Here is a 13,932-nt window from a genome sequence, read left to right as displayed (position 1 = left end):
ACGCCAAGAGGCTGCCTCACAAGAAAAACAGGATTGGGGTGGGAGAGGTCTCTGGGGTCTCGCCACACCCACTGTGGCAGGCATGGGCAGACGGCTGCCTGGCACCCCGCGCTGGGCTCCACCTGCCACCCCCACAGCACTCCTCTGGGGGCCTGCCGGGGCCCGAAGTCTGTCAGGTCGGGGGGTGTGGACAGCCTCCCCAGCCTGGGGTCAGAGTAGGTCCACTCAGCAGGCAGTAGCTAGCCCCTTGCCTGCCACACCGCGGAGGGGGCTGCGCCAGGGGTCAGACCTGGGCCTACGTGGGAAATAGGGCAAGGGGACCAGACCCTTGGGGCGAGAACCCAGATCCACAGCTGGGTCCTGCCCTTTGCTGCTCAGTTATGCCAAAGTCACATGGGCCCGTGAAGTGGGGGAGCTCAGGCCATTAGCCCCGGGACCTGACCCTTCCTGGCCCCAGTGGCAGCCGGCAGCCTCAAGTTCACAGAGCCAGGCCCTCGGGGCACTGGTGAATTGCAGGTTTCTGGGGGAAACCAGGCTTGGTGCTCCCCAAGAGCAAGGTCTGACACCTGCCCCTGCCCCAGGCCGCGCCCCCAGCCACCCCACCTGATGTCCTTCTCTGATGCAGCAGCGGCAATGCCTTCCCTTTCCACAAGGTCTGGGGGCCCTGGGGAACGACAGCAGGTAGAAAGCGTCTGTCAGACACAGGACAAAACTATCAAAGGAAGACATTTTATTTTCAAGTTTCTATGGAGATGTTACAAACAATGGAGACGGAAAAGAAAAAACATTTAAAAATTTAAACTACCACTTCAAAATAAAAATATGATTAGGTAAAATAAATAATGCCATCCATGACGATTTTAAGATGAAGGCATGTCATGTGCCTCAATGAGCCGGCTGGGGACAGGCCACCAGGACCCTCACCCCTGGCCCAGCCTCCAGGCCGCACACCGCCCAGCATTCTGGTGATGGAGGAATGAAGTGGCCACACCATCCAAATCTTGGCTTTAGTTTTTAATATAAAAAAATGCAATTTTGGAAACCCACCCAACCTTTTCCCCTAACATAATGCTTTACCTCTTAAAAATAAAAATAAAGTACTAATTCTATATACATCACATGTACCATACAAAAATGTATCCAAAGTTTCTATTGCTACCAAAGTGTTCTAAATTAAAACATTACAGAAAGCCCCTCATTGTAAACAAAAGATTACAAGTTACAAAATCAAAGCGCACAGCCAGTCACGTACAGGGCTTATCCCGCTCCCAAAGCGAGTTGTTTTATGTGCCTGTATAAAAATGCTTATCAATATACTTCTGCAAACTTATTTTTCATTATAAAGCAAATGAATACACTTTCTACAATAAATAATCCGCTGGGAGGCACGGCGTGGAGGCTGGCCGGTGGGGGGCACGAGGACAGCCCCACCCACAGGGAGCGCCCGCCGTGGCCCCTCGGGGTGGCGGAGTGTTTTTGGTGATTTGCAAGTGATGTACACAGCATAAATTTATTCTCCCCCTTTCCACAAAGTACCATTCAAAATAATGTCATTTTCTTTCTTAAAATACACATTTGTCATTGTAAATTTACATCCTGTCTTATTAAATAGTGGTACTCTGTGTAAAGAGTATGATTTACAAAATTATTAAACATTCAAAAGTCTTTTAAAAAAAGCTACAGATCAAAGAAAGTGACGCGAGCAGCCTCTGCAGGTGTGCCCTGAGACGGGCACAGGTAGCGCTCGGCAGGGGCGCCCACACCGCTCCGAGTGCCCAGACGGGGATGGTTTCATAGAAAACTTGGAAATAAAACCTCCCCACTCCCTGGGGAAAAAGAATTAAAGAACTATGCCTAAAAATCAGAATAAGTTAAATTTTGAACAATGTACAAGTATGTACAGCCTATCGACACTATGGACAAGGCCCGCCGGGCAGCACGGCAGCGGGGTCCTCTGCAGGAGGTGGGCGGGTCAGTCGATGTCGCTGAGGTCGCTGGCTGGCTCCCCGTGCACGCGGCTCAGGTGGTTCATGGCACGGTCGAAGGCGATCCTCACGGCCTTCCGGATGCTGGAGTTCCTCCCTTCCATCATTTTCAGCTTGTCTATTGTCTCATCAATACCAAGGGGAACCATTTTGGACTTAGGGAGCCATTGCCTTTTTAAAAGAAAGGAGATGGGAGCCGTGAGCACAGCCCTCACCGGAGTGCCAGTGCACCATCGGGCTGCAGCGGCCCCACCGGCCATCAGAGCTGCAGACGACGGGCAGCAGCCATCGGGCTCGCGGGGACCCCGGGCAGGCGGGGCCGCTCCTTGAGAAATCCCAACCGAGGCCACTAGGTCTGCAGCAGCGCCGGGCAGCCCGGGGGCTCCAGCAAGGCCCCTGCATACAGGAGGTGAGCACGCCCCGTCAGCCTTCAACACCATTCCTGAGTGGCCGCCAAGAAACATGTGACAGAAGCACAGAACACATCAACGGGACCACACGTGTCCGTGTGCAGACACATACATACACACACACGCTTATGTGTGCACACAGGGCCACTCCTGTGTGCGGGGATGGTCAGGAGTAAGTGCGGCCCAGGAGCCAGCCGGGTCCCAGACGAGGCGCCGTGAGCCTCTGCTCAGGCCTGACTGGGAGCAGGGCAGTGAGGGGGAGAGAGACAGCACGAGCACCCCAGCCACCACACCATGCAACTCAACCCAGCTTAGCCACAAGCCAGTGCCAGGGGCAACCGGCAGCCAGGGCTGCAGGGCCAGCTCCCCAGGGGAGAGGCACCAGCCTCCGCGAGGCTGTGTGGCCACCACACCAGCAACTTGCACGCTAAGGGCGGCAGATCTGGGGGGCAGCGAACCTCAGGGACTGCCTGGCCCGCACCCGGGAGCCGCATCAGCACAGGGCTCAGCCCCGACAGTGCTGTGCGGAGGCCCCTTCCACGTGCACCGCACCCAAAGGGTCAGGGTGTGAACAGTGGTGCACTGGTGCCCGAGGCATGACGGACAGGGCAGGCCTCAGGCAGGAGCGTCTCCTAGAGCACGGAGAACGGGAGCCCAGGGCCCACGGGTACAGGGACCCGCACAGGTGAGGAGTGTGATGGGGTCGGGCCGGCTGCCTACACACCTATGACGACGGCGCACAGACTCTGCAGCACACGTGAGGGGAGACAGCGTCCTGGGGCCCCTGCTCTGAAGCCCGGGGCCCACGCATGTGTGGGCAGGCCCGGTGGCCAAAGGGACACGCCTGACACCAAGTGCAGGCCTCTGCGGCGCCCACACTCACCAGCTTCGCTTGTTGTCAAAGAAGAGGACAAGGAAGAGCCTCTCGTCAGCCCTGGTCTGCATGCGCTCGCCTGCCTTCAGCACGGCCAGCGGCGGGGCCGGGATGGTGACCCCGTTGTGGTGGCCAGGCACACGCGGCATCTTGGGGTCGATGATCTGCCGGAGGAGGACATGCTGGGTCATGCCGGTGCTCACATAGCACAGCCCTGCAGGGACTTGGGCCCTGACTAGAGGACACCCATCTCCACAATAGCAAGGGGACAGCCCCAGACCTGGGGGTGCAGGCCACATGGCTCAGCGCCCCCTCCCCACAGGGCACCCATGCCGCATCACACCCAACCCGCGCGGTGTGCAGACCAGGGTCCCAGCCCCGCAACCCGCCTGTCTCATGGCTCACCAGCGCAGGGTACGAGGGGTAGCCACTGCACTTGGCCCACACGACCTTCAGGGGCTCAAGGACGGAGGCCGCAGCATCGGTGGAAATCCACATGCTGTTCTGCCCAACCTCTGGGGGAAGAAGGAACAGAGTGAGGGACACAAAGGCGGGCAGAGCTCAGCCCTGCAGGGCCCAACGTGCATGCCTGGGCCGCCCCCAGAGCAGGGCGTGCAGGGTGCACCTGCGCACTGCCCCGCGGTGGGTGGCTGGGGCCTCTGCACCCCTGCTGCTCTGACAGACGCCCTGCAGCCCGGCCCAGGGCTCCTTCCCACTCATCCCGAGCTCAGAGGCCTCTGGCCTTCAGGTCCCCAGCGTCTCTCCACCCGGGGGCCCATGTCAACCTCCAAGGAGGGGCCACCCGATGCATCTCTGCAACCAACACCCCAGATTCGAGACCGCAGCCCTTGTTCCCTCTAAAGACCTACGCCTGCTCTCCTTCCCTTGCTCACCTGGCCCGGCAGGGAGGCCTGCCCTGCCTCTCGGCCAGAGCTGCCCTAGCGACGGAGGTCCCGCAGGCCCCGGCCACCCCCCTGCAGCGAGGACGTCGTTCACGGCGCGGTGACCACTCTCTCTGCTCAGAGCTCTCCGGGGCCGCCACCCTGGGCCATGGCCTGCGGCCTCCCCACTTCGGGTCTCTGCCCTCAGGGCCCGGAGCAGAGAGCTGCCTCCCATAGTGAGAGCTGCTCCCACCTGACCCAGAGCCCAGCCGGCCCGGTCCAGCGGGTCCCTCGGCCTCCTCTAGATGTTCAAGGCTGGAAGCCGCCGCCACCCCTGCCACCCCACACCTGGCTGCACCCCCTTGTATTCCGCACAAGAAACCAAAAATACAGGACGACGTCATCACCGTCCCCGTGGCCTCCCAGCAGCGACCACGAGGACCGCGGCCTGAGGCCTGGCCCGCGGCTCAGCTCAGGTGACGGGGCAGGACGCACCCCTGTGGCACCCTCGTCAGTCCCGGCGCAGCCCCCGGGGAGCACCGGCCAGGGGCGCCCGGCGCTGGACTCACCGGCCGCGATCCTGGCCGCCCTGGCGTAGTCGCCGTTCTCGATGCAGGATATCAGCGCGCTGCGGTCCTCCAGCGTGTGCCTCCGCACCAGGGCGGGCTTGCCCCGGCCGCACCTGGGCGCGCTGAAGCTTCGGGAGGAAGAGCAGAGCTGCGTCACCCCGGGCAGGGCGGCCCCCGCGGAGCCCTCCCAGGGAGGCGGGTGGCGCCCGAGAAGCCCGGACACGGGGCCCAGGCGGCCTCCGTGGGGCGGCCAGGCACGGCCGCCGTAGCCCCGTTTCGACGAAGGCCAGAGTGGGGGCGGAAGCCATGATATAAACATAGCATTTTTAGGCAGCTGTACTTCCCACTTCTGCTTAAGGGCTACAAGGCGGACAGCCTGGAACAGAGCGGAGCGTGGGGGTGGGGAGAACGCGGGCGGCGGGGCGAGCTGTGCCCACCTCGAGTCGCAAAGCGGGCCGCTGCCGGAGGAGAGGCTGGACTCAGAGGCGCAGCGTCGTCGGGGCGCAGCCCTCGCGCCCGGGGCGCCGCCCAGCTCCTGCTCACTCCTTGTGCCCCCAAAGCCATTGGCGAGACCTGCAACACAGCCACGTGGGCGCCTGAGCTCAGCCGAGATGGGCAAGGCTCCCGGCGGGCCTGGGGGCACCCTGCGCAGCACCTGGCACCCGCCCACACCCAGCTGCGCTTCCCACACAGGACGTGGACCTGTCTGGGGTGAAATAAAAGCCAGTTCTGCACGCCGAAACCCAGATACTCAGAGGACAGGCTGAAGCTGCTCTTCAAAGGAAAACTTGGCACAGCAGAGGGTCCCGGGTCCTCCCTGCAGACCCTGGCCACGCAGGCACGAGCCTCGCCGGGGCCAGGCCGGGCGGCCTCACTGGGGGGTACCACCGCCCGGCAGCAGATCACACAGGAACGCCAACAGATCCGCAAGCCTGAGAAAGGTACTAACACGAACCTCCAAAACCTTAACACAGAAGGCCAGTGTCTCATAAACCTCGGACACTGTGCCCAGAAGCACCCTAAGCTATTAACAGCAGCACGCATGGGCACGACGCCCGTGGGGTGGGCCAGCACCACCCCAACAGACAGTGGGCACTCGCCCATTTCCAAATCCGCTGAGCAGCCGAACAAAACACAAGAAGATCACCTCAACATTCGAGAAGGGTTTTAATCAAGGCAAAGGTCCACCACTCGCCACCCTCCTGAATAGCCGGGCATCAGCCAGGAGGCAGGCAGAACCCAGCGCCGCCGGGCCCGCTCCAGCGACGAGCAGGGAAGGGGCGAGAGGCAGCGCGGAGGCCTCTCCAGCAGAGGGGCAGTGGGCGCGGCCTGGTCCAGGGCCTCTCGCGGACAGCGGGACTGGGCTGCACATCTTTCTTCCCAAAAGAGGAATCCCATTCCCATTGTTAAAAAAATTTTAAATCCATTTCTTTTAAAAAGGTTTTCAAGCAGGTGGTCAGATTACAAAGTTTTTTCCGCCTTTACATACTTGCAATATTTTCTCAGTGACGAGACCTCATTTTCAAATAAGGGCAGTGAGTGACCTTTGGCAGCAGCTAAGAAATAAAAATGCAGCAACAGCGCGTTCTGCTGCCCGCCCAGCAGACGAGGAGGCTGCGTGTTTCCCTTGAGTGAACTCGGCAGACGCGCTGCTTCATTTCCGTCAGACTCAGGGCCACTGGCTTTATGAAAAACTCCGTATTTTTTATTCTAAACCTAATTCCTATTTATAAAGCAGTAATCGCAGGTAGCTGAGGGCGCTCTGCTTATTTATGGAACCTGGACATTTGTAAGAACGATCTTGGAAAGAGCAGCAGGTAAGTCTACGCCGTGGGATTGAGACATGGCTGGCTTCCTGTCACCCCTTCACTGTAGAAGAACCGACACCAGCCCTGTTCCCAGCAGGTGAGGAAGACAGAGGTAAAGGGGTGAGCCTGCACCTCAACACCCAGGGTAAGCCAAGGCCAACAGTCCTCAGGGAGGTGCAGAAGGGCCCCCCAAGGGCAGAGACCCCCAACTAGAAGTCAGACACGTCAGGGACAGCTGCCTGACCCACACGGACGACAGACAGAGCCCAGCACAGAGAGCCCAGGTCTGAGAGAAGGGGCACAGCCACTAAGGCACTGCCCACCCGGCACCTGACAGCTATAGGCTGCCACCAGTGCCTGGGGAACCCAAGGACACCACCTGGCACCAGGCCAGGTGCTGACACCTGTGGCAACATCTGAGCGACAAGAACATGCAGCCACAAAGCTGCTCTGCACAGGTCAATGTGGAGCTGACGCCGGAGACTTGCAATGGCCTCAACCTCATCTAGCGCTCCTGAGACCCCACAGGGCATCTGTGCTTCTGCCAGCCAAGCAAGCTGGCTGTGCGCCTTTCCGGGCAGAGCAGCCGTGGGCTGGGCCCAGACGATGGGGCCTTTCTAGGAACGGGTGTGTGGGTCTCACCACCTGTGACAGGTACAGCCATGCACCTGGGAAGAGCTCGAGAGGATGAACAGGGTCCGAGCTGTGGCGGGGGGCAGCCATGGGAAGAAGCAAGAGGAAACGCAGGCAGCACCATTACAGAGCACACCAGGCGGACAGCGTCTGAGGAGGAAGGAGACCCAGGGCACCTGTCTCCCAGCGCCACAAGGAAGCTGGCACCTGCAGTCACGCTGGCGAGCCCCTGAAGCCAGGCGCCCCGAGGGACACTGGGGGGAAGACTGCAGAGTGGGGAGGTCCTCGGTCTGAGAGATGCGGCGTGGCTCACGGCTCCTCTTTATCTCCCTGAGGACCGAGACTGCAGAACATCCAGGGTGACGAGATGCTCCTGCTTTGCCTCTTGTCACCCATGAAATGGCCCCAAGCACCCACTAAAAGGCAGGCCCCTCAGACAAGCCTGGCCGCGGCCCTCCCGGCTGGCAGCAGACATGCGGCCTACTCTTGCTCACCATCTTCCTGCCCAGCCCCACCAACCAGCTCCCCGTGCCAACCCCTCCTGCCAGCGGTGCCTCCGTGAGCCCACAGGGCCCTGCCTCACAGGCCCGGCAAGGGCTTGAAGTAACACCAGGCTGGTGGGGTCTGGGGGCCTACACAGAGGTGGGCCGCTGGGCCCTTTGCCAAGCAGGCGTCCATACCATGCCCAAGACCCTAACCGAGCCCAAGGGTGTGGCAGAGCATCTTCTCAGCAGCTATTCCGGCATGGCGACGGAAGTGCTCGAAGCCAGCACGTGCCGGCAAGATGGCTGTCGGGGAAAGGCCACTGCCCTCCAACATGTGTGCTGCCCTATCCCCACGGAGCACTGGAGCCTCCTCCACTGCCCCCAAAGGTGTGGCACACCAAGCCAGAGGCACCTGGCCAGATGCTCCTTGGGCCTCATGCAGAGTGGGCGCCTAAGGTGCCTACTGAAATGCCAATTAGCAATGATTGAAGCAGATCTTAGAGCTGCCTGCAGCTGAGACCTCTGCTGCACAAAGCTCACACCTGCCAGGCAGCAAGAAGCCCCAGGTGTTCCCACCGGTGACAGTCAGCCAAGGTCCACACCTGCCACTCTCACTGGGGCTTGAAGAACCTTCTGGATAGCAGCAGGCAAGAGGCAGAGCAAGCAAGGTGGGCTGTGCGCACTATGGCCCACCCGGGCTGCTGCTCAGCTCCCCGCACACGGGGCCCCACGGGACCAGCCGCTCAGGCCACAGGCACAGAGGCTGCACTCGGCTCTGTGAGCCGAAGGCGGGCCGGCGATCTTGTTCACACATTTTTATTTCATGCCTGCAGTAGAACCGCACCTTCTGTGCACTTTTCAACCTTCCAAAAACACGGAAACACAGCAAACAGGAAGACCCCAACCTCCCTGCGTTTGCCTGACTGGCTCCCAGAGGGCGCAGGACCGGCAGGCAAGGCTCACAGGCACTTCGCTCCCTGTGGCAAGGTTCAGAGAGGTGAGCAGAGACAGAGCTGTCATGGCTCAGGGGTCCCCAGTTGCAACCGGCGGGAACAGGCCAGAGACAAGTAAAGGGAGGAGGGGAGCAGGCAGAAGCCTGGGAAATGAAGATGCTGGCAACCAAGGCAGCGGTCGGTGTCTATGCCACGTCGTCCGGCTGTGCCGCATGGGGTGGGCCAAGGTCCTTCCTGTGCCCGGCACCCCCACGCAGGGGCCCTGGCCACTCCAGGCCCGGTTCTGTGCCTGCTGAGGGTGGGACTGGAATCTGTCCACGTGCGTCGTCTCCCCTCTGCACCGTTCACACCTATCCACGGGCACGGCCGGCTCGAGGAGGGACGCGGCGGCTCCCACACACCCACGCTGTTCCTCCTGTGGGTGTCCGGCTCTGACTTACAGAAGGGGGTGGGTGGGGTGGGACATGTCCCCTCCAGGTTTGGTGATTGTGTTTTTGTTTGGAGGATGGCTGAACTGATGCTTCCAACGTCATCCGCAAGAATTATGTGAAATGCAAGGATGCAACGATCTTTCTGTGCTCCGAAATGACTGCTTAGCAGAGCTCCAGTCCAAGGTAAGAGAAAATAATTAAGATCCAAAGAGTGAGCTACCCAGCATGTTAGCAGTTAAAGTGAGAACCTGGAAAACAGCGAAAAAGCCATTTAGTCTGACTGCAGGCACCACAGACCAGCCTCCTGCCCGAGCAGCCTCGGGACACAAGAGCCTCTCCCCCTCTCTACCTGACGCACTCACGCATGCACAGGTGCCACCACAGGCACAGACAGCACAGCTCCGGCCGGAAGGTGCATTGTGGGAAAGCGGTCACAGAGGGAGGAAGCGTGGAGACAGCACCAGCTCTGCGAGAGGGGGCACTGGGAGCAGTCAGGCATGCCTACCCTGAACGAGGCCAGGAGGCACCCATGCCTCCCGCCCGCCAACACAAGGGAGGCACCCATGGGCATGGGGCTCAGAACGATCCAGTCTGTTTTTACTCTGACTTGGGACTCCGTGCACCGCGCAGCAGAACACCAGAAAACCCTACAAGGCAGCACAGGCGAGTCTGGAGAAAGCAGAGAGCTTAGAACACTTCAAGTGCTCGGGCCACTCAGGCCACAGCTCGAAGCCAGAAATTCAGGGTGTGCAGAGCACCTGGAAGCTCAGGGGAAGGCAAAGCCAGATATGGCGCTACCGGGGCCCCAGGGCCGCGCCACAGACTGAGGACCCATTGTGCTTCTACTGCCATTCTAGGGTAAGAATAAGAAAGCAAAGCCGCCATCCCAGGCAGCGTCAGGGTGCGAGTGCCCCTCCAGACACGCCCTGTGCCCACTCACTGAAGGCCTGCGGTGAACCCCACTGACTTGCCGTCACCCCAAAGACCTGCAAAGCCCCACACTCAGCTGCAGACACGTGGAAAGACAGGGACATTATTTTCTACACAGGACTTCGGTGACCAAGTCCACAAGGCCCCTGAAGGCAACAACTGCCAGGCTGGCAGAAGCTCACCAAGGGCCGTGGGCCACCGCGGGGCCTGGCGGCTCATCGTTGGACACTAGCATTGTGGTGGTTGTGACCGTGAGCCCTGCCCTCGTGCCAACCGGGCGGCCAGAGGCTCCAGGAGGCGCATTACCACCACTGCGAGGCCATGCCCCAGTGCCCTGCACACAACTGGCCTGACTCCCCTCCTCGGGCTAACTTCTGGGAATTCCAATGTGCTGAGAAACAGGTTCAAAGTCACTACCTCTGGCTAGGGTTGGCCGTGTAGTCGGGGGAGACCCCCAAGCACTGGAGAGTGCCGTCCGCGGCTGTGAGGCACTGAAGGGGCCTCATACAGCTTAGCAACAAAGCAGGTTTTTACAGATTATTAGAAACACCAACTCAATACAAATCCATCTAAGAAAACACAGTGCAGAGAACTTCCATGAAGTCAATTGTCTGTGTAAAGATTTTGTACATGTTAAAATGAAATTTATAAGGAATCAACTGGGCAGCAAAGAAGAGGGGACTGTCTGCTGCAGGGCAGGAAGCCTGCCCCAGAGGAGGGCCGGCCACTCGGAGCGCAACCCCCCACCTGGCGGCCCCGAGACGCAGGAGAAACCACCCAAACGCTAGGGCGGCCAGAAGAAGACACACTTCCCTTTGCTCAGACAGGATCCACGGACCCCAACAAACACAAAGCACACTCCGGCCCACAGCAGGAACCCGTAAGACGGCAGCAGAGACAGAACCGGAGCCACCCCAGGCACAGCCACTGCTGAACCAACACGTGGACGACAAGCAGCCTGCTGGTTTAGGGACTCAGAAACCCCTCGGCTTCGACCTGTAGGGGCAGAGGGGGCCAGGAGCCAAGGCGTCCTTCAGGCTTGGAGTGGCAGCAGCTCCGTGGAAATGCTACTCATGTAACATACGCATGGGAACTTCTTGGTAATCAAGTGAATTTATGTTAGAGAAGCTTAGTAATAATTGAGAAAGACTTCTGAGCGTCGTTTCTTCCAGCAGGTAGCGCGGTAAGAATTCACCGTTCGTGAACTAACAAAGCCACACACGATGGTGAAACACCATCAGGGTTCTTCAGCCTGTGGGGCGGGTGCCGCCCCAGCCCAAGGACAGAGTCCGTGCAGAGCGCCTGGGGGTGTGCAGTCTCCCGACAGGGGGGCCCCCCCGCACACACAGCACAGGCCAGGGCCGACCTCCAGGTCACCCCCACAAGTGTCCCTCCGGCTGGGCACCACCAGCCAGGCAGTGCCTGCTATGAGTTCACCTGGACGGCTGCCGTGTGCCAACTAACCAGTACCCACTACCTCTGAAGCGTCTCTTGGCACAGACCTCAGAGAGAAAGGACGGCCAGGACCACCTGCCAGGCCAGCCCCACCCACGGCCGCCCCCTGGTGGCGTCACAGCAGACCTATGACTTGGGGGTTTTCAAAGAAAACAGCACCATCTGTCTTCTTATCTGGACCACAAGCTGCAAACACAAAAGGCTGGAGAGCCCCTTCCCACAACTTCCGAGACCCCCAGAGAAGTGCACAGGGCACGGGCGCTGGCGGCATTTACCTGTGTCCAGGCGCTTTCCCGGGGACCCCTCCTCCACCTCGGAGTCGCCGCAGGTGCTCCGTGACCTTTTTCTTGGCTGCAGAAGAGTCTCCAACCTCGGAAGGACTACAGACAAAAAGGTTTTGGTCCCTAGCTGAGGAGAAGTTGGCTGGGTTTCAGTGTTCTTGGCAGACTTTGGGGGGCTTACACTTTTCGATTTGCAGAAGAGAACAGAAGTGCGTCTGTTTACATCGCTTGATGGCTCCGCCACTGCGGAGGCCGCCGCCGGCGCATCGCCACTACTGGCGAGGGTGGGCTCTGGAGGGTGTCCGATTACCAGGGCGCTCTGAGTGCAAGTGCTATGTGATTCATTACCAAATGTGACTCTTTTGAATAGTTTACTCTGCTCTGGGTTGAGTTCTACTGGTTTGAGGGTTGGTGGTTCTGAATTAGTCTCCGAGTTTGAAGGAAGAGGTAATGCATCTGATGGTTCAAGTTTAGGGGGAGATTTATCTCCTGAAAAAATTATAAATAAAGTGATTTTTGAAAACTGGTAATTATAAAATCTATCATAAAACTTACTATAAATGTGAAGTCCACCAAAATACGATTTCAGTTAAGGAAACACAGCATCACACGTAAACTGTCTGCAGGCAGTGAGGGGCCAGCGGCCCAGCCCCAGGCCCCACACCATGTGCACTTCCCTAACACCAGAGGCGGAGGTGGCCTGGCCCCTGGTCCAGGTACCCAGGGCATAAAGTTACTCTCTGAAGACAAGCGGGAAAGAGCAGTCACATGGGCCACTATTAAATACATCACTCGGGTGCATAACAATTTCTGCAATCAACAGTTCACTTACCTTGAGGAAGAAAAAATGTTTCACATAACTACGGGGTCTAACCGGCCATCCAGACAGTCCTGACCAGGGCCACAGGCCAGCAAACAAAAGGAAGCACACACGTAAATCTGACTTCCGATCAGGGTTTCTAAGTCACATGCCAAAACCAGGTGGCAGTAAGTGGCTGTGATGGGCTCTTGAGGGAAGCGGGAAGGCCTCCCGGGGTCCACACCAAGCCCACCAACCTCCAGCCACTTTCTGAAATGCTGTGACGTGGGTTTTTTTTTAATCTGACTTTAAAAATAACAACAGTCTTTGGAGGGCCTCTGTAAAAAGGCTTTTAAAACTTACTAACATAAACGTGAAAATCCTGAAAAGCCCCCAGAGCAGAGCATCAGCCCAGCCCCCGAGACTAGTGCCTGGAGGGAGCCTTTCTGTCGGTGGAGCTGTGCACAGCCACACCCTGAGGCACCCAAGTGCTTGCTCCCAAGCAAGACTGAGTCTGACTACACCACATGCCACAGAAAGCCACGAGCAGCCATCCAGGCAGCCGGAAGCAGTACACACCACTAGGTCCCACTCTTACTGAGGCTGCAGACCCCAAACCACCTGAAAAGCATAAGCTTAATGCCTCAAATCCACAGTCACCTTGAACGAAAAGCTCCACGACTTCTCGGGCCCACTCATGCACAGCACGTTTGGAGAAACTTCCCTGCCCAGCATGAAGGGCCGAGCAAGGCCTGGCGGGGCAGCTACCCTGGGAGCGGCCTCGCCTGGAGGTGCCTTTGCTAAGTGCCTCCAGCCCGACAGGGAGGCCCAGGAGCCCCAAACACTGCAGGATGCCGCTTCCTCAACACACACACACCTCAGACACACTTCCCTGGTGCCTTACACCGACCCACAGGGCAAGCTCCCGAGGCCACACCGTGGTGCCCAGGAAGTGCAAATACTGGGCCTCAAGCCCCAAGACCAACATGCGACAACTTTCTTCCCACTCATCAGAGTCACTACCAGGTCCAAAACACTAATACCCACAGAACACACAGGAATGCTGACCGGATGGGGCTGGGGAACGGGAAGAGTTCCTGCCAAAAAGCTGTTAGTAACTATGCTTCCCCACTGAGCCCGTGCACAGGCCCCAGGCGTGCACACCAGGCATGCAGCTTGGCGGCCCTGCACCACCCCCTCCAGTTACTCCCGGCCTCCCCCTAAGCCGGGCCCCATGCTGGCTCTCGACCTGACCACTACACCAAGATGCCCACCTCGTTCCTCCCTGGGAGCCACTTTGGGGCCAGGGCAGCAGCACGGGGACACAAGGAGCTCCACCGGCTCCTCTGTGCTGCTGCCCCCTGGTTCCCATAGTGCTGTGCAGCCCCTCACATGCTGTCGCCAGTCCCAACTCTCATGCCTGCTCAGGAGCCCCCGG

At 59.1% G+C, this 13,932-nt stretch overlaps 1 protein-coding gene across 11 annotated transcripts in view; it reads right to left on the bottom strand.

The window, feature by feature from the left end:
• Positions 1-715: 715 nt before the first annotated feature.
• Positions 716-13,932, bottom strand: part of BRD1 (bromodomain containing 1) — a 37,670-nt gene continuing 24,453 nt past the window's right edge. For 4 of the 11 annotated variants that reach the window (XM_036906642.2, XM_057508421.1, XM_036906641.2 and 1 more), the window contains 6 exons: positions 11,690-12,184; positions 5,157-5,292; positions 4,720-4,847; positions 3,675-3,784; positions 3,279-3,433; positions 716-2,156 (listed from right to left, as the gene is read on the bottom strand). In XM_036906642.2, coding sequence (XP_036762537.1) covers positions 1,973-2,156; positions 3,279-3,433; positions 3,675-3,784; positions 4,720-4,847; positions 5,157-5,292; positions 11,690-12,184 — 1,208 coding nt within the window. In that variant the 3' untranslated portion in view covers positions 716-1,972. Of the gene's footprint in view, positions 2,157-3,278; positions 3,434-3,674; positions 3,785-4,719; positions 4,848-5,156; positions 5,293-7,840; positions 9,278-11,689; positions 12,185-13,932 lie in introns of those variants that run through there. The other 7 variants (XM_036906644.2, XM_036906643.2, XM_057508422.1 and 4 more) reach the window with 5 other exon arrangements.

The sequence above is a fragment of the Manis pentadactyla genome, chromosome 10 (genome assembly GCF_030020395.1).
Source record: "Manis pentadactyla isolate mManPen7 chromosome 10, mManPen7.hap1, whole genome shotgun sequence".
Lineage (NCBI taxonomy): Eukaryota > Metazoa > Chordata > Mammalia > Pholidota > Manidae > Manis > Manis pentadactyla.
This window is presented reverse-complemented; position numbering and strand designations above follow the sequence as displayed.